General features: G+C 33.1%; 1 protein-coding gene across 3 annotated transcripts in view; it reads left to right on the top strand.

Moving 5' to 3' along the window:
- Nucleotides 1-280: 280 nt before the first annotated feature.
- Nucleotides 281-19,979, top strand: part of LOC118183307 (acetoacetyl-CoA synthetase-like) — a 49,377-nt gene continuing 29,678 nt past the window's right edge. For 2 of the 3 annotated variants that reach the window (XM_035352797.2, XM_035352796.2), the window contains exons 1-6: nt 291-442; nt 3,127-3,243; nt 5,612-5,715; nt 9,329-9,446; nt 15,466-15,576; nt 18,838-18,935. In XM_035352797.2, the coding sequence (XP_035208688.1) occupies nt 436-442; nt 3,127-3,243; nt 5,612-5,715; nt 9,329-9,446; nt 15,466-15,576; nt 18,838-18,935 (555 nt within the window). In that variant the 5' untranslated portion in view covers nt 291-435. Of the gene's footprint in view, nt 443-3,126; nt 3,244-5,611; nt 5,716-9,328; nt 9,447-15,465; nt 15,577-18,837; nt 18,936-19,979 lie in introns of all 3 variants that reach the window. The other variant, XM_035352798.2, reaches the window with a different exon arrangement.

Genomic DNA, 19,979 nt, shown 5'->3' with positions numbered 1-19,979 from the left:
GTTTAAAAAATATGCAAACTGCCTCTGTAATATGACAATATTAACTAGTTTTGTTGATCATTGTAGTTATGATTAAGATAGTTAGCAGTGAAGATGGGATAGAAACAAAATATGAGATTAAAAAAATGGTGTCGTGCGATGTCAATGACTCTTGGCTTTCTGTAATACAACGTCACTGCGCGATAGTTCACGTTTACTGATACAGCCTCCTTGAAAGCACTAAATTTTCTTTCCGGAAATTTCATCCCCATTGTTCTGTTTACAATACCTGTATATTATCATTATCGTAGTTGTTTATCGAAATTCATTCTATTATGATATGTTCGTAATTCTCTAAAGTTTTCTTATGTTTTAACTGCTTTCCGTAAAGCACTAGAATAAATAACGGTTGTTATTTCTCCAAGCAGTATTATTCACTTCACTGGAAAGGAAATCATGGGAAGTGAGTATAAAAAATTTAAAATTATGCACTACTGTTACATTTATGCTTAGTAATAATCTTCAAAACGAAAATATTATATTAAAACTGGTGCAAATAACGATAAAAATATTTCATATCTTTTCATTAATTTTTCATATATCTTTATAATCTTTCATAAATTCTATATTGTGCTTCTTATTTGTCTAGTTGAATTAACGTATCTTTTCTTCGTCTTACGTTAAAATAATAGAGTAATTTTGCAAAGAAAGCTGACTTTTACCGTCATTCCATGTTTAAGTACTCCTCTAAAGCATTCCGTGTAATGCCTTATGAAAACGTTTAGACTGGTTTCCTTTTATTTCCAAATAACATTTGTTGCGTAATTATAAAAGCATCAGAATTTTGTAAAGCTTATCACAGCATGTGGACGATTAATTTCAGTTTTAAACAAAGTGCAAATTTATTGAAAAACTTCGGTGAAACGTTAATGGTATACGATGCGTAAATGCCGGAAAGTGCATTTTTTACAATAAATCAAAAATAATTTAGACTTTTAAATCAAAATAAGCTTCCTTAAAAAAAAAAGTCGTTCTAAAATACATTAAATCCATAAATGCAATTTTTACTTAAATTTCCTCTTACAATGCGTTTTACCTTAACTTCATATTTTATATTTATTTGTAATAATAATTTTAATTTTAACTTTTACCTTTTTACTTTTAAGGAATTAGGTGTTGTTATATCATCTTCCTAAATCTCTAGACTGTACCCTATGATAATGGTTTAAGTGTGCTTTAAAGGCATGAAAATATATTTAATGAATTTATGTACACGTATGAAATTCTCTAAGAAATTTTAATTGGCACACTGAGTGCAAAAGTTTGAAAAGTTAAAGTGCAGAAGTCCATACGGAAGTTTCCATTTCGAAAGAATTCTGATATTCTACTTTGATATCGAATTCTTCTAACTTCAAAGTTGTACCACTTCATTTATTCTTAAACTGAAATAATACAATTTATATACTGAATTCATTCGCACACTATTTTATTTTATAGAATGGTAATATCACACTGCAAAATATCTTTCTCGTGTTAACTTTGGAGACACTGACTGAATAGCACTCTGCAGTCAGTGGAAGATTTTAGTCTCTTGTTAGATATCTATTCAAATTTTCTGAACTCTGACTATGGTATTCTACAGTCTTTAAAAGTTATATATTTTAAGCGTTTTTCTAAGTAATTTTCCTCTGTGAAATTTTAAAATATTCAATCATTTCAGAAACGAATTTCTGACTTTTTGAGTCTGAGATCTATAACTACATTTTTGTCCGTTATTTTCTGTTATCACTGGTATAAAACATGCGATTGTTATTCATTCACATTTACCTTTGCATTATTATTTACACACCCATCTTATTATCACAATATGCTTTGTTTCATAATATCGTTTCTTCAAAATTCATGTAAATAGAATTTGAATGGAACTTTATAAGACTGTAAATTACTTTTTGTTAACAATTAAAGAAACTTCAGCATTTTGCAAGAATCGCGTTAGCTCATTATATTTACAAGTAGGCAAAAATGTAAACTTTGACTACCGTATATTTTGAATAACACTTCAAGGGCTTAAGATATGTTCTTATCCAGAAGCGAAATCGTTTTCGCAAATCTAGATTCTTGGATTCTGATATCTAGTAATGCATTTCTCTGTTATCTTAAAGCAGCATTTTTAATTATCTCAAATTACTCCTTATGGTGTGATCTGAAAAACTTCAAAAATTTTTAAACAAGCTTCGAGAGGATGGTCAGGTACTTGACTGTGAGTTCCCAGTTCCTGGTTCTGCTTTATGCCCTGAAACAATGCTTGTTTTATGATGGCCCATCTCAATGAAGCATAAGCTCTAAGGTTTTATTATTGGACGATAGAAGCTACATATAAGTCCCGTGCCGGGTAATGATTGGAGGTTGGCAGAGGAATTATGACTATTTGTCATGTGACATCGGTAAATTGTCTGTTTGATTTACTATGTCACTTCCTGAATGCCTCTACTTTTGAAAATAATGTTATGAACAAGGCATAAATTCAGAAAAAAATTCAGAATAACGGAAATAGTTTCATCATGAAGAAATTGGTAAAAGAATCTGTGATGGACTGGATTATGAAAAAGCAAGCGAGGGTTATCTGTCCAAGGGAAAGAATGCGTTCGTGAAAGACATTTTTAGTAAACTAGCTCGTATAAAAGTTATACGCAAGGAAAACTACGAAACCTCTTATGCAGCTTTTTGCCAGGATTCTACTTCTAATTTTCTGTTATCACTGGTGTAAAACATGCGATTGTTATTCATTATTTACATTTAATTTTACATTATTATTTACACACTCATCTTATTGTCACAATATGCTTTGTTTCATAATAACGTTTCTTCAAAATTCATGTAAATAGAATTTGAATGGAACTTTATAAAACTGTAAATTTTAAAGCTCAAGTTATGGTGTGTGCATTTTATTATTATTTTTGAAAACTAAATATAATGTGTCTGTGTAATATAGTGAAAATAAAGGTAGTTGTTTGGGATAATCTTCTTTTTAAAGCTGAGAAGTTTATTAAGGTAAGGAAACAGAAACGATTTATTTTAAAGTTTCACAAAATATACCTTATCACACTAATTAAATAGTTTAACCATTTTAATATTTATTTCATTTAGAAAAACAAGCCAATCTAGGAGGATCTCGATCGACTCTTTTATGGAACAAGAAAGTCCCAAATTCAGAACTTGAAAAATTCAAAAAAGTTGTTGAAAAGAAATATGATCTACATTTTGGTAAGACTCAATAACTGGCAGTGGTAATACTTGCTTGATATTTAAAGATTAATATCCTAAGTTAACTAACTTTTCTTCTTAATATATTTGATATTGCCAATGTGTAAGTAAGAAAGTATTGCATACCCATGACGCTTTTGATATATACATCAAATTCACAGCCTTAAACAATGTGTGTGTGTGTAAGTTACGCGTTGTGATTCACAGACTGTAAGAACAAGTCGTAACACCAGAATATAAAATATTAAGGTTAGAGTAGATTTAAGGGTGCCCCATGTATTATCGCCAAGTTGTTGTTTCATTTATGGGAACCTGAGTAGTTGAATGTTTTGGAAATCCTGTTATGACGTAACTGGTTGCGTGATTGCGGTAAATTGGAATGATGGGAAAAGATTTTTAAGGGCTTGTGGTGTGTGTTGGTTAGGAAGTACGTTGCTGTTTTGTGGTTTAGACGGTAAAATGGCTGAATGTGGTAAGAGTAATTTGAAGTTTCTCTACGATTTGGAACGAAAGGGGAAAAGAGCATTAATTGATGGGTGCGTAAATGAAGGTTTACTAAGTAGCCATTATAAGTTTCCAGTTTGTTGGAAGGAAATACATATGGTCGAACGTCGGAGGATACCGGCACTACGGAGGATATTTTATTTTTGCCACTTATCTTTGTGATTTTATGTGGAGACGCCAGTATACAGATAATTTTAGGAAGCTTTTGGAACTTTTACGAAATTTTGTTTGACTGAAGGCAGGGAAACTTCTAAAGGATGCAAGTGGATATTTCCTTTGCGTAGTGTTAAGACGAATTTCCTTTTTTATGTTATTTGATTGTTTGATTTAAAATGCAGTTTATTGAGATTATATATTTTTTGTTGGCTGCTCCTTTGACTTTTTAAGTGAAAACAGATCTATGTGTACATGGTCAAAGTCAAGGGAATGCTACATAAAGCCAAAATAACAAATCAAAGAATTGCACAAACTCGGTATCCATGTACCGCCAATTTACGTCAAGGGACAGCCGTAAATATGTTTTCACCAATATTAATTCATTTTCTCACTACTAATGCGTTAACATTAAAGAAACACAAGTGCTTTAAGTCTTCTTGATTTACAGCTGCTGGTTGAAATATACAATAAATTACTTGGCCATAACACCAGTGATCGAAGTGATAACACCAGTGATAACACCAGTGATGGTCTATTAAAGCTCATATTTACCAAAACGGCGCCAAATGTCAGACGTCCACGTTTAACTTAGCGGCTTTCTCTCTAACAGGCACGCGGACGCTGGCAGCAAAAATTGAGTCTTTGCTACAAGTCGTGACGGTTGCGAGTTTTCCTCTCAAATAAGACTACGCCTCTTACAAAGTAATCTGCATAAACCTTTGGACTAAGCGAATACGTGACGAATCGAGGTGCAAAAGAAAGATTACAAATAAATATTATTAGTTAAATTTTAATGAAATGGCACAACACCGTCATATACTCATCATTTCATTGTTTCAAGGAAAAACAAATGTACCTTTTACTTTCTATTCTTTATCGTACAACTCTGAAACCTAAATGTCGTAACAAGTTGGGCAGCAGAAATTGGAGAAGAAATTGAGAATTTCTGAAGCAAAAGTAAAGTTGTTTATTATGTATTAATGCTAAAAATGTAAAGGCTTTCAAGTGCTGAAGAACACATAATACGTGTTTCAGAATCTTCAAATGTTTAACTAACGCAATTTATCGTATATCAAAGTTCACAAAATTCATATTTTTACTTTTTCCTTTACGTTTTTCACTCAGTTTCGAAAAAAAAGGAGATATAATATGTAATTTTAAGTATATTAGCACTTTCTAACATCAAAGCCATAAATCAACGCTGTAAATCACATTGCTTAAGCTGAGTATAGAACTATTAAACACTTTAATGCACTTGGCCAAAACTCATTTTGTTATGGGTATGATTTAAATGCTTTCTATAGTTTAATTTTTATTTCTAGATAATTATATAGTTTGAGAATTCAGTGGTTAAGTGATATATTCATATAAATAAAGATTTTGCAGAACTTCTCGCTTGAAGAATTCGGTTTCTTGATTCAAGACTCTAATTGTTAAATAATTTTAAAGTAGCTTAACTCATGCTATAAATGATATAAAAAATGAATTTTATTTAAAATTCAAAAGAAAATGAATTAGGTTTATTACCATATTAGAAACACAAGGAAACTTCCATTTTGGTAAAGATGCGAATCCTTAAATTCAAATTTTTAACTGAAATTTTAGTGTTAGCTTTTACATTAAAAATGATAGGCTATTCCATTTAATTTTGAGGTAGAGTTTAGCTTTACTTAGTAAATTTATTAACTAAACACGAATTTTGTTACAGATTCTTACTGGGATCTCCATAAATGGTCTATAGAGAATTACGCCAGTTTCTGGGAAGAAATATGGAATTACTTCGGAGTTATTGTATCCAAACCTTACGATAAGGTAATGATATATTTGATGGTTTAAGTATGAGTCCATTCTTTCAATTTTTAGCTCTTAATTAAATACCGCCTAACAGGGATAGTATTTAGCGACGCTGACTGCTGTACCGAAAGACCCAGGCTCGAATCCCGGAGAAGGCAAGCATGTTTATAAACGCACAGTGTCTGTGCGGCATGGGTTCACTCTAAATCTGCGGCGAGTCGAAAGTCCTCTCTGGATTGGTGGTAGGGCAGAGAGGTGAGTGACCTAAAGACTATCCCCCGGGGTGCTCTCCCTCAAATTTGGGAGGAGGGCGGAAGTGAGCAAAATCGTACTGTAACCTATATGGTGCTCAGGGGTGTTGCCAACCTTGCAAACCTTTCCACGATGAATTTCGTGGGCTCGTTCTGATCTTACTGTCAGACAAGTGAAATAAAGTCATAACAACAAGAACAAAAAGTCTTAATTGAATTCGTGGTTTCTACGAACAATAAGAGTTTATTTTTTCTTCTTTTAACCAATCACATTTAATTCTGAAGTGCCATTCTATGATCTACAAAAAATACCTGAATTTATTACCTAGAAACTACAGTTTTAAAGGAGACACCAATAAAGCTCTAAAATTAACGGACTCCTAGTGATTAGTTACGAAAACTCTCCGTTCTTCAGTTGGCTTCCGATTAGTGGTGTAATACTGCGAACGGACGTCCAATGAATGCAAAATCACTATTCATTGGAAAATAGTTAAAAACACGGGCCAGAGGAATGATTAAATATTATAATTAACAAAATACAATATCACTATTTTAAGTGTGTTTTGAAGCACTTTAATCTAAGGAATAATACTATTAATTTCACAAATCAGTATTCAAACCAAAAAGAACAAATTATGAATGCGAAGTAAGCTATAAAAGTATAGAGAGTGAGTTATAAAAAATATTAAAGAACAATCTTTGCAAGAGAACTAAACAGTATAATTGAGTTTAAACTCGTGTAAGAAAGTCGATTAGAATATTATAATTTCATTTATTTATCTATTTATCTGGTCCAACTTTCATTTTCTAAGATCAATCACCTAATCTCGTGAAACGTCATCTTGTCACTCAGCAGTCACCGTTTTGTCTTTCAGAGCAATCGAGAAGACACTTGATGTGGTTATCCCAGCACCTTGCACGTGCTTGTAGTTAGTCTATTGCTGCTTCTTTCCTTCTAATTTAATTTCTCTTCTCGATTTGATGGGTTCACAGATTGTTCATATGTGAGAGTTTCTAACCACGACAAGTCGCAATCACACTACAGTCACTGTGCGGTTTTTCGCCACCAGGTACAATATTTGCAATTCGAGTGAGATCGGTGACATTTCGTATGTGTCTACGTCACACTCTGAAAAACTTTCTCTGTCTTCAGTGTCAGGCAGAATTTTCTTCCTAGATATCTTGAGAACTGATCTCCTAACATTTCGCCATGTAGCAGTAATCTCATAGATAATGTGCAAGATTTATAAAGATTTTGCAAGTTATTGGATTATTTTCAATGAGCTGTATTAAGGCTGTGATCTTAGAGATTAAGTGCTTTAATTTTTCTTCACCTTTTGCTCTTAATTAACTCTCATGTGTAGGATGGTGTCTTGTCTTAAAGTAAAACTGTTTTTTCAGAAAAACTTTGCGAGCATTCACTCTTTTATGTGAAACTTTTAGAGTTTAGCTTCCTAACTGAGAAAGAGAGAAAAGCTTTTGATATTTTTTTCAAGTGGAGTGAAGAAAATAAGTTGGAAATTAGTTAAGATAGAATATTCATGATAACTTTTCCAAAGAAATCGACGCTAGCTCATCCACCTAGAGTATCATGGAAAGATCGAATTATTAGCAAAGAGACTACAAAATATTTGAGAATAATTATGGACATTAGTTGAATTTCACATTTGAGACAAATGTTAAGCTAAAGGTTCATAAAATTCAAAAATAAAAAACAAAGTACAACATTAAGAATCAGCCTAAATTAAAAAAAAAAAATGCAGGACTAGTTTCGACAGTTTTTGAACTACCTTCTTCAGCTGCTAAGTGCAAATGAAACAAATACAGGGTGAAGATAGATAAGATAAGAATAGAGATAAAGTTGGACAGAAGTTAAGCTACTGGTGCCATCTATTGATGAAACAAGAAAAACTAAAACAAAATTTCTTTAAAGGTAAAGATGGATTGCAATTGGGGTCATAGTAGTAGTCATTAGATCCATAAAGGAAGAAAATTATAAAAATAAAAGCATACTCAAAGAGTTGTATAGAAGAGGCACAAAAAGAATTACCTTATATGCAGTGCAGGATTTACGTATAAGTTATACAAGCTATAGCTTAGGACACCCACTTTTTGAGTGTCTCCCCAAAAGATTTAAAATATTGTACTAAAATACAATATGACAGACTTATAAAGGGCCCCATATTTCAAATAGCTTATGCCCTCAAGTCTAAATCTGGCCCTACTTATATGGAGCTCCAGTGTGATGGAACCAGAAAGAAAAAACAAGGGTTAAATTAAGACACGATAACACGCCGAACAAATACTATTTCAGAATTCAAAAACAAAAACCAGCGAGTTATTTTCAAATTTTCACAGGACTAGTTTCGATGATTTTACCGAACTACTATCTTCAGCTGCAAAAACGCAAATGAACGAGATAGGATATAATGATTAGATAAGATAAGAAAGCCTGGACAGCAGATAAGCTACTGGCGCCATCTGTTGATGAAACCAGAACTAAAACATAACTTCATTAAAGGCTGAAGGCAAAGATGGATTGAAATTAGGGTCGTTATCTACTAATAGAAAGATTTTTTAAATGTGAAATGCCTCTAGAAAATCCAGTTCACCAATGGAAGATGTTTTTTGAATAGTTTTGAATATTTTTTTTTTTTTAAATTTTTTTTAAGCATTGACCGGTCATGGACAAAATCCAGAATATTTAAAGAGATTTCACAGAAAGAAACTAAAATATAAATGTGGATATGAAGCAGAAAATGCAGACTTTATACACTATTTTTGTGAATGCATACTGACAATCTCTGTTAGAGAAGAATATTTTAAAACTATTTCAAGAGAAAATATAATTTACAAAAGGAAAATCTAGGTTTGGAATTATAAACATTCTAAGTAATCTAATCAAATATGAATATTTTGAATTAGAATGATTGTGTAGCAAGCTGAATTGTATATTTTTGATTATTTATGTGTTTTAATTAGAATGATTATGTAATACGCAAAAATGTATTTCACAATTGTGAATTTATGTTAACAGTTATGTAAAGCTGATTAATTAAATGATTAGTGATTCAATGTTTTACAAAGACGGAAAATCTCCATTCACAAACTACTATGTAGTTGTATTATACTTTATTTTAAATATTATTGTTGAATTTATGCAGAATAAAGGTCGAGCTGACTCTGCCGGTTAGGGCGAGTATTGGCGGTAAGTTTTGCAAGTTGAGTTTAGGTTTCTTACTGAAAATGACCCGCAGACTATTAATATTAGCATATTAAAGTAAGAACTGCATTAAAAAATCTAAAAATTAATTGTAAACATACCAACAAAGTGATGACTTTTCTTCTTCAAACAGTTAAAGTGAATTATTCATTTTTAGGTTGGGGTGAAAACTGGTGATGGATTTCTGGATTACGACTGGTTCAGAGGCGCGGAGTTTAACCTTGCAGAAAATCTCATGCGAATAAGAGATGACAGAATTGCTCTCATTTGTCTCGGTAATTTAGCTAATGATTTTTTACTTATAATTTCTGTTAATTAGTAGCAAATCTAAAATTATGTCGATGTAATTTCTACTAAAATAACTAAAATTAAATCATAATTATGGGCACATTTTGGTGGTGCCATGCGTTACCTAACGTGTTTCTTTGGTGTTACATTTGCTGTCGTCGTCTGTTAGTACAGATGGGATGTACTCAACTACTTCCTGGGAAATACAGTTAAGGAACTCTTACTTTCGTCATGCCCATCGGGGAAGTTTTAAGGCGTATATTACACATGCATTTGTTTCATACTAACAATTTTTCTGCCTGATTTCTATTAAGATGTGCGATTTTTTCCTTCCTTTCGAAAAGAATGAAAGTTGTCCTTCAACCAATCAGCTATCAGCTTGTTTGTGATGGAGAACCAGTTTCCCCTTTACATGTTAACCCCAAAGTGATCTGCGGGGATTAGCTGTTATGACAAAGCATAAAAATTGTTCCAAAGAGTTGTTCTTCCGAAACAAACGGATGTGGGATGGCAGCCTAAGCAGCTGGAGAGAACTACTTCATAATAGCTGCATGCCAGCATAACGACTAGTTCCAAATTCCAACTAATAGGTGTGCGTGCTCTTGAAGGATCTAAATGACCTTGGAATTTGATCGTGGGTATACGCTTTGACATTAAAACATTATTACCACCATCGCCTCAAGTTCACCGATGCGATCGCCTTAGATATCCGACCTATCTCGTCATGCGAGTGTCTGACCCTCCTTTGGAAGCACTCTAATAATTTTCCTTAGAATATTTATGGAATGTCCTTAAAAGCAAATGGCATGCATGTAAGAAAGGATTAAATTGAAGCAGGGAGGTTTTTCCTATAAAATCTTTCCAAATGGAAGCATCAAATGAATAGGACAGGTTGCTTCATTTTGAAATTAGCCACTTAGCATGGGAAATTCGTGATCTATTTTCTAAGGTTCACAAATAAAAGCATTTAGCTTTGTTCTGGGAGGGCTATCTTTAGGGTAGATTCCTTCCATTATGCACATGAATTTCCTGTTTCGTAGAAAAGCGAAGAATGATCATCCTTAGACCTCTGACTGAAATAGAAGGTAGATAAAGAACATAAGATAATTTTTAAATTTAAATTTTAGGCACATGTAAATATATCTAGAAGTCTTTATACTGTTAGATCTTGTTCTTTTCGCTATCATAAATCCATCTCCAATGTTGTCTTTCGGGCCACAGCTCCAGTATTCATTTCACCTGCAGCGCCTATGGCAACTAAATTAAACAGTTGATTTAGTTCCCCGTATCGTCTTTGTGGGATTTCACTGCTTTCTTAACCTGTTCAGGACCAGCGTCGCGTATACGCGACGCAACGATTCAATTCCTACCAGCCCAGCGTCCTGTATACGCGACGCAACGATTCTGCTCCTAGCCCAGCGTCGCGTATATGTGACATTAAAACGGAAAGATTTATTTGAATTTTGAAAAGCCAGTAAATGGACAAAATTGTTTTCACATGGCTTGCATTTGACCTTCATATACTGGCAATTAGCTTCTGTTTTGTGCTTATGGTTTTGAAAGATTTTGTGAAATAAACAATCTGGAAATCACTTGTCTTTATAAATGCGCCTGTGAATTAAAGAGTAACAGATTTTTTTGTTTATTTCGTTAGCATTTTTTTGTTTTGTTTTTCTATTTATTTTGAAGCTTAACAAAACTTTCTTGGTTAATTAAAAGGTAACATTACAACATTATTGCAGATGGGGAAAGACTATCAGCTTTCTCGACGCGTAATGCGTCTTGCTCGCATTTCTCAGGAAAGAGCCAGTGTTTTTGTTTTTCTTACTCGATTTATTAGGTAATTATATATAATGCCTTGAATGGTCATTATATATAATGACACAGGCATTGTAGTTTGGTATATAATGTATTTACTTTAATGTAATTATATATAATGTATATATTGACGTGATCAGTAACGGATATCCCGCCAATGGGGGTGTTTCCTTGATCACTTTCCGGTCCTTATGGATGCTGTTTTCTATTTAGAAAAATAGGAAGTTTTCTAATATAAACCTGATGTCACACAATGTTTGAGGATGAAATATTTCTGAGTGTCTTTTGAAGAAGTTTTGGGACATGTGTTGGGGTTATATTCAGTTTCATTCCATTAACATGGCTAAGAGACCTTACTTAAAAACTTAAAAATTTGTTCAAAATTACGGGACACTCCACCTTTTCGTCTAACGGGAAGACAGTTTCCGAAAATTTACGTAGACGGAAAAGGTAATAAAGGTAGAAGATGTGTTGTGTCTGATAAAATCAAGGAAAAGCAAAAGCAAACAACGAATTTTTAGTACGAAATATGCGATGTAGGACTGTGTGTTGATCCTTATTTTGAATTATTTCACACACAGCAGAATTTTTAAATTAGAATTTAATTACCTACAAGTAATTCTTGTTTAGTTTTGTTTCTAAATTTCGTATTTGTAAATTTTTTCCGTATTTATAGTATTTATTTCTGTGTGTATAGTTATGATTTTAGTATTTTGCCTGTTTAATTTATTTCTATTAATGTGATATTCCTTTTATTAATACACATTAAAAACAAGTACATTAAATACGCAACTTCAAAAATTGAAGTTATAATATCAAAATGCTGATTTTATACACTTTTTTTTTTTTTTTGTTAAATTAAGCTTAACTGCTGAAAACGCGCGGACCAGTGGTGACGATCCATTTCAGCGCGTCCGGCCCTCGTGACTACGTTTCGTTCTTCCGGCACTGGTTCTTGAGGGGTTAATGTCCTTACTTAAGCGATTTATCGCCGTTCTTGCAACGGGATCGCAGGTTAAGTAGTAGACTTTTCTACGCTGCGTCATAAGTTGCCGAATATCCCTAGCGAGACGAAAAATCGTTTCGCTTTTATTAATCGTATAACTTGCTTCTTCCACAGCGCTTTGAATATGTTCAGTAATAGAAGAGACAGCTGCATCGACTCCTTGTACTTTGTTAAAGATCATTTAGATTAATTATAGAAATTCTCATAATATTTCTATAAAGTTACCAATCTGTTATTTTCCTTGAGGAATTGAAACCACTTTTTTAAACCCCAAGTGTAGCTATAATGCGGGTAGATCATCTGACGGGTAGATCATCTGATGAGAGTTCATGGGCAACTTCTAAAGTAATGGGAATTGTGGTTGTACATAATGCAATGTCCAAAATGTCAGAATGTTCAATTCTATCAGGGCGATACGTGTATTCATCCGGTGCGTAAAGTGCTGCAGGATGATTTAGAATATAATCCTGTAGAATTTTGCTATGTGGATTACTGCGTCTATAGTTCCATACAGTGCTTTTGGCATTCGAATCCCCCGCTAGTGTAACAGGAATATCCTGAGGTAATAGCGTATCCAGTAGCCTTTCAATAAGGTGATTTTGAAGTGGATTATACAATGCACAAAAAATATAAGTCTTTCAACACCGGGAGGGTAACACAGGCAGTCACTGATTCATAGCCGTTATCATTGCATTTATTTATGAGACAAGAAGGAAAATTTCTTTTAACGTAGGTAATGACACCTCCTCCGCGATGAGAAATCCGATCACAACGGTAGCTGTGATAATTCGAAATATTAAGACGGTGACACTGCTGCGCATGCGATTCTGTAATAATCGCAAAGTCAATGTCGTGATCATGAAGAAATTCTTGCAGTTCATGTTTTCGATTTTGGAGATTTGGATTTAGCATTCCATATCATGAAGCGTATATAATTCGCCGTATGTTTTGATCTCCTCATTATTAGATTTTGGAGTGTCTTGAGATTCTGGTTTCATGTCTTGAGTGAAATGTGTAAATAGGAGTGGGAGGCCAGAATCTTTAATGATGTTAACGAAACTTTTAAGTTCGTTGACTATGGGTTTTGCCTCAGAGATAACTTCCGGTGCAATACCGCTTGCAAGAACTTGTACACAAATGCAACTTGTTATTTACACAAATGCAACAATTTTACTGCCAAGGTATACCACAATTGTTTGTAATATATCATTCATTTTCAATAATGTACTCACGTATTTGAATTAGTGTTGTCTTAAGGGTTCTCTAGATCATGGTGGACGTGGTGCTATACTAATTAACCGTATGGTAGAGGCATAGTGCCCACGTCCCCCGTTCCTTATCCTTATCCTTGCAAGAACTTGTGAGTAGGATTTGTTAGTAATAACTCTGTCAGTATAAATGTTACTAGTGGGATCGGTTTTGGCTTAGGAAAGTTCTCGCATTCCCTGTAATTTGCAGTGTGACCCACTTGCTGACAGTTGGCACACTTCGGTGGAGTGCTTCTATCTTTGTCACAGGTATATGACTCATGTGAGGCACCGCATCGGACGCATTTGTGTTCGTGGTTGCAGTGTGATTGAGCATGATGATAACCCTGGCAGCGGAAACACTTCTGTGGCCCAGCACGACCATTATGCATCTCCATAGTAATTCCCATTCCATTAATAACTTTTTCATGGAAAATCTCATGGCTCTTGTCTTTTCTTTCAAGAGTTACTAGGAACAGGAGGGGTTTGATCACTTCACCGTTTCTTCTACGTTTTACCTGGTTATCACAAATAACACTGTAATCCTTATCAAGTAGCTCTTCCGTTATTTTATCAATCGGAATATATGAAGGTAGACTTCTGATTACGGCTTTGATACACCTGTTCTCAGGAAGTTTAAAATAGTGATAGCGTATTCCAGCATCCGTAAGCACCTTAATGATTTGTCTGCATAAAGTTGGAGCCTTAGATTAGATTTTGAAGACCCCCTTAATTAACTGTGTGTAATAATCACTTTCAGCTTGCAGATTATATCGTATTAATAGAGCTTTAACATGGGAGAAGGTGAATCTTTCATCTTTTATCATAATGGGTGCCTTGATTAGTTGAAGATGACATCAGTGCAGGTTGATCATTGGAGTGGTATCCATAACGTCAGGTTTGAAGGCAGCAGCTGCCTGATCAGCAATCGGTAAAAGAGAATACTGAGGAGGTGGAGGGTGAGGGGTAGTCTTCTTCATAAGGTTTGCGAGTGCGTTTCGTAGTGTCCCCTTTCGGACTGTTCTCCGAATCCAAACGTTCATCCAAAGCTTTATATTTTCTGATGTCCTCATCGGAATATGCAGGACTTCCAGCACGTCCGACAATCGGTTTAGTAACTGGAAGATGAAGAAATTCCTCATTTTAGCTATCACTGCAGGTCGCAGAAGTAGCAGCACTAATTTGGTCTTGCAGCAGCTTCTGGTCAATGATTCGTTTTAGTCGTCTTAAACAAGACAAGTCGCGAGCATCATTGTCAGGAAGATTGTTGTAAACCTCAGCTTGTAACTCGAGGTTTGTAATTTCCGATGCAATGTAGTTAATCAGACGCTCCATCATAGAAGACGAAACAACAGCCACAAGCAGCAAAATAAGCACATCAGGGCCCTACGCCTTGTAGAATTCATGAGACGACGCAAAGGCAGTAACGTCAGATAACTGAATTAGCTTACTGAAATCAATGTTCGTCGATAGAAATCAGCAACTCCGGACAGTAACCGCCTTTTCTTCTTAATAATTTCAGATTTAAAACTAACCGCAAAAGTAGAAGGCTTTAACTCACTCACGTCCAGTCGAAAATTACGAATCGACCAAAACTCTCGGTCCTTCTCATCCTCCTCTCTTTACAGTAAATGCGAGGATTAGGAAAAGTACCAAACTTAAAGTAATTTGTTATGAAAACTGAGGAAACCCTAAACTACGATCTAGTTCTATTGGGTTATGTGTATGGCGTTTATTATATATATTTCATGTAATACTCCTGTTATATATGAAATGTAGAGTCTTGTCTTTACACTTAGATTTGAGTATTTATGATTATGTATTGTAACAGAGTTTACTATATGATCAAGTTTCAGTTTGTAGTGCTTTTAATGTAAGCGCAACAAGCAAATAAAATATTTTGATTAATTATGCTACTACGACCTCCTTTTTCAGATGAGACTGGTCACGAAGAAAAAGTCACTTATGCTCAGGTATTCGAAGAGGCCAAGCAGTATGCTGCAGCGTTCAGAAAACATGGCTTGAAGAAAGGAGACGCGGTGGCTTGTAAGAAAAAAAAATTAAAATATATATTTTTAATAAAGTTTTAAAAAATTAATAACTACCATTTAAATTAAAGCATTATAATAAATTGTAATACCTTAGTTTTAGGCGGTCAATTTTAAGCATTTAATATCATATTATTAAAAAACAAGAATCACGGCAAATTTGGATTATATATACAGTTGCAAAAATCCACGGCAATTATTAAAATGCGGTTTAGTTTAATGGCCAATACAAAAACGGCAAAAATTACAGGAAAAGAATACTCAAATTTTTAAATAGAATGAGAAAGGCATACACATAAATAATAATTATATGTACTGTATGTAATATTTGCTCTGTTTGGCCTAAAGATATCTTAAAAGAGTTCCTAAAAGGTTGTCGAGATATCGAGAGTTTGCGGGAATCTATTATTTTCGAATTTTAAAATGTGGAGATAATAAAGATAATACACACGTCAAATAAATTCAGTTAAATTCCTCCTTTACCTTTCGTGTATATTATTAATATTAATAGGCTTTAGAATCATTAATAGCCGCTGGTAGTAGATGATTATGAATGGGAAAATATGCCAGTGAGAAAGTTCGAAGTAATATTTACTCTTATAACAAGAAGTAGCATGTTACTATTAAATATCTTATGAATATTTTCCTTTCAGAATTAGATCAATTATCAAAGGAAACTATGGAACTTCTCCTGAAAATCCTGAACCAATATAATCACAGAATACTTGCACGTAAATAAAAAAAAAACTTATTGATTAACAAATAATAAAATCTTTTATACGTAAATAATAATGGAAATAAGGGAAAATCTGTTCATGAACTACTTTCAAAAGCCTCATGTGTCTTAAATATACTTTCCGAAGTTGAAATATAAGATTTCCAAACTATTATAAATTCAAACAAACCTCAGAAAAAGATATTCTGAAATTAACATGTAGTCAAAATAAGAAAAAATCTAAAAAAAAAAAAAAAAAAAAAGGAAAGTGAAGCTCTTAAATTTCAAGTTTGATATCTTCAAGGGTAATTAAAAGGATTTATTACTTCATAGTTATATAAAAAATATAACAAAGAAATTTTAAATCATCGTTCATTTTAAAAGATTATCTAACTCAAGAATTATGTCCAACAAAAAGTTTTGATCAAATGCTAGGATGAAAACTGTCGGATGTGAGTATCTTCCGAATGGAATATAATTTAATTAAATACGTATTATTTAATAATTAACCCAAAAGAGACGTTACACCGAATGGGATTTTAGTCTTGAAGCGGCTTTTGCGTCGAAACACTTAAATGCGTTTTATCACTTTTCAGATTGTTGCCACCAAATATTATCGGCTTGTGTTATATTTAAAGAAATTAAATGATTATGAATCTGCAGGAATGTATGTATGCTTCTCGCACAACACTTGTGAAAAATCAACTGTACCTAGAGCCATCCAATTCTAAATAACATAGTCCTCCACCAAAACCACCGAAAGTGCTTTTTTATTTATTTCGTATTTTGTAAAATTTTAACTCTTTGAAATCCAGACCCTTCACTAACCTGTATCCTCAAAATACCGAACCGCCCGAAATAGTTTTCCAGTTTCACAGCAATTTCCTCCCCTCTCTGTCCATTAACGCAGAAAATAGGTGTGAAAATTTCCAATGACATCCTTTGTACCTTCTAACAAAGATTCCATTAGCTTTTGACCCCGCTCTTTATAAAACGTTTCTGACGGTCAGACCAACAAGTCTTTCTGGCTTCGGATCACGACTGAGATTTTGTTTATTTCCGTTATTTTTGTAGGAAGGAATAAATTGTTTAAAAATAAATATAATCCTTAAATTTTTATACCGCACTTTTATTGCTGTTTAAAGCTTAAAAGCACACTGTACCACAAAAGAATCAACAAAGAAATGTCACTATTAACCAAAAGATAAGAAACCTCTTAGGACAAATTGTTTGCAGTAAACTGACACAATGCATTTGGGGAAACTGCACCTGCTACTGCATACCTTAGGGTGAGAGAGTAAAACAAGTTTACAATATCGGCCGTTTTCGGGCGGTTCTGGTTGCTTCAATGTAGGGCTGTGTGGGGCGGATTGGATATGAAAGAGTTAAAGAAATTTGATTAGCAAACCCAACAGTTTCAAAGCGAGCAGTGGTAATACTGTACAGAATAAAACATTTTTATCTCCAGAGCCACGAGACTGTCTATCGGAAATTAAGATGCGCTGTTTTCAAATATTTTGTGATTTTACTGTTGAATCTAATTTTAAGCGGCGTAAACCCCAAGAAAATGATATTTAATAAATAAAAACAGAAAATGTTAATAATGAAAAAAAAAAAAAAAAACTTTTGTAAAGCCATCTTAGTAACAAAATTGAACATTGATATAATGAACTAAGAAAAGACTAAAGAAAATAGAAAAATGTATGCCAACAATTTTTATGCTGCATCAGAAATTGTAAACGTATATTGCTATGCCTTAGATAAAATATTTGCAATTTTGCTGCTGAACTCTATATGGCGTAAGTGCGAAGAATATAGTGCTTAATAATAAAGTTAAAAAATTAAAAAAAAAAAAAAGATGCGTTAACAGGAGTGAATGTATCAGCAGACTAATAGACTCCGATATTAGTGAGAGCGTAAAAACCTTAACAAATCCCTTTGGGTGACCGTTAAAATCTGAAATCTTTCATAACTTTTTTTAACGGAAATTTATACAGAAAGCATAAAATTCAAAAGAAACAAGCAAAACAGATTATATTTTTAATTCAAAAGAATCCTTTTTTTTTAATGTTTTTTAAAATTACATGATTTTTTATGCTATTTTTTGCCCACGAGAACTCAATTTTACCCACACTGCATACTTTAAATATTAAGAGTTCTCAAAAACCTATTCTTTATTCCGTAAAACTTCACATTCTCTTAGTCCACATTATGTCGAATTTGCGGCACTCTACTGTAATAAGTATGAAATGTGGAATTAAAGTAAAATCTATTCATAACGTTAGAAAATAACAAGAGTTACATTAAATACATTATTTGATTTTTTTCCTAATAATGAAAACCATGTTTTGGCAAATTTTCCCGTAATTTAGTTGGGAATACCAAACTTAGCGTCTGCAGATCACAGCAAAATGCTGCTTCTTGTGTAATTGAAGAGCACTTTAATAAATTAATTTAGTGAAATCAGATGAAATAAAATATCTGTTATTTTTAAAATATTGTTGCTAATTGGATGTTATGAAAAAGCACGCAAGTTCTTTGTAGGTTACATGTCAAATAGAAAAGAAGCGGTTTTTGCAATGTTGGCAACAACGAGCATTGGAGCTATTTGGAGTGGACCCCAGCCTTACATTGGAGCCCGTGTAAGTAATGGCTGTATGATAAGCAAAAGCGATTAACATAAAAGTTCTACTCCTCAGTGCCAGAGTTTACTAAAGTGGAAATGTGTAAATGTTTTTTTTTATCTGTTTAATCTTTTATCTGTTTTTATCTATCTAAATGGTTCTTTATTTTTATGATTATCTGCTTTCAATTCAGATTTATAAATGTTGTACCTGAAAATCTTAGGTAAATAATATTGTTGCGTGCGGACGGGTTCGTTATAAATTGAATGCACAAGTCCGATGAAAAATGAACAAAATTTATTATTATCACAACAAATAAAACATAATGCTTAAATTTCCTCAGATGTTGGTACAGTATTACAATATCTCACAGTAGTTATCTTTTAACTACTCAAACGTTCAACAGAACTTAATTCAAAACAGCTAGAGAAAGATAATCCGTGAATTCGCAACAGTCTACAAGAGCAGTTTTCTAAACATCACAACAAATAAAACAAAATGCTTAAATTTCCTCAGATGTTGGTACAGTATTACAATATCTCACAGTAGTTATCTTTTAACTACTCAAACGTTCAACAGAACTTAATTCAAAACAGCTAGAGAAAGATAATCCGTGAATTCGCAACAGTCTACAAGAGCAGTTTTCTAAACACACTCTTAAAACAGCAACTAACTAAATAACTAATTGAGAGTTTTTCCTACCGCCTATATAAGCGTTTTAAATGCGCGATAATTTTATGGTATTTTCTCGAAATCATTAAGAGATATTTATTTATTAAAAGTTAAATGCACGTTTTCTTGTATTTTTAATTTTCCGGCTTATCTTGCTGATAATATTCGTCACTCGCTGCACTGCACGGGGAATAAAACAATTTTATTTATAATTCTACTAACATTAGCTATTTAAATACCAAATCCGTAACAATATAATTTTTTTAAATAGTTTTGGAGAAAACGAGATAAAAGTGGAATATTTTTTAAATGTAAATTACATAAAGGTGTATAAATGTAAGCCCCTAGCGCATCACATATTGTGAATATTTGTAAAAATTACTTCACTAA

Source organism: Stegodyphus dumicola, chromosome 7, assembly GCF_044657685.1.
Source record: "Stegodyphus dumicola isolate Sdum_Otavi_A_Nest chromosome 7, ASM4465768v1".
Lineage (NCBI taxonomy): Eukaryota > Metazoa > Arthropoda > Arachnida > Araneae > Eresidae > Stegodyphus > Stegodyphus dumicola.
Note: the sequence above shows the minus strand (reverse complement) of the source record. Positions and strands in the feature narration are given on the sequence as shown.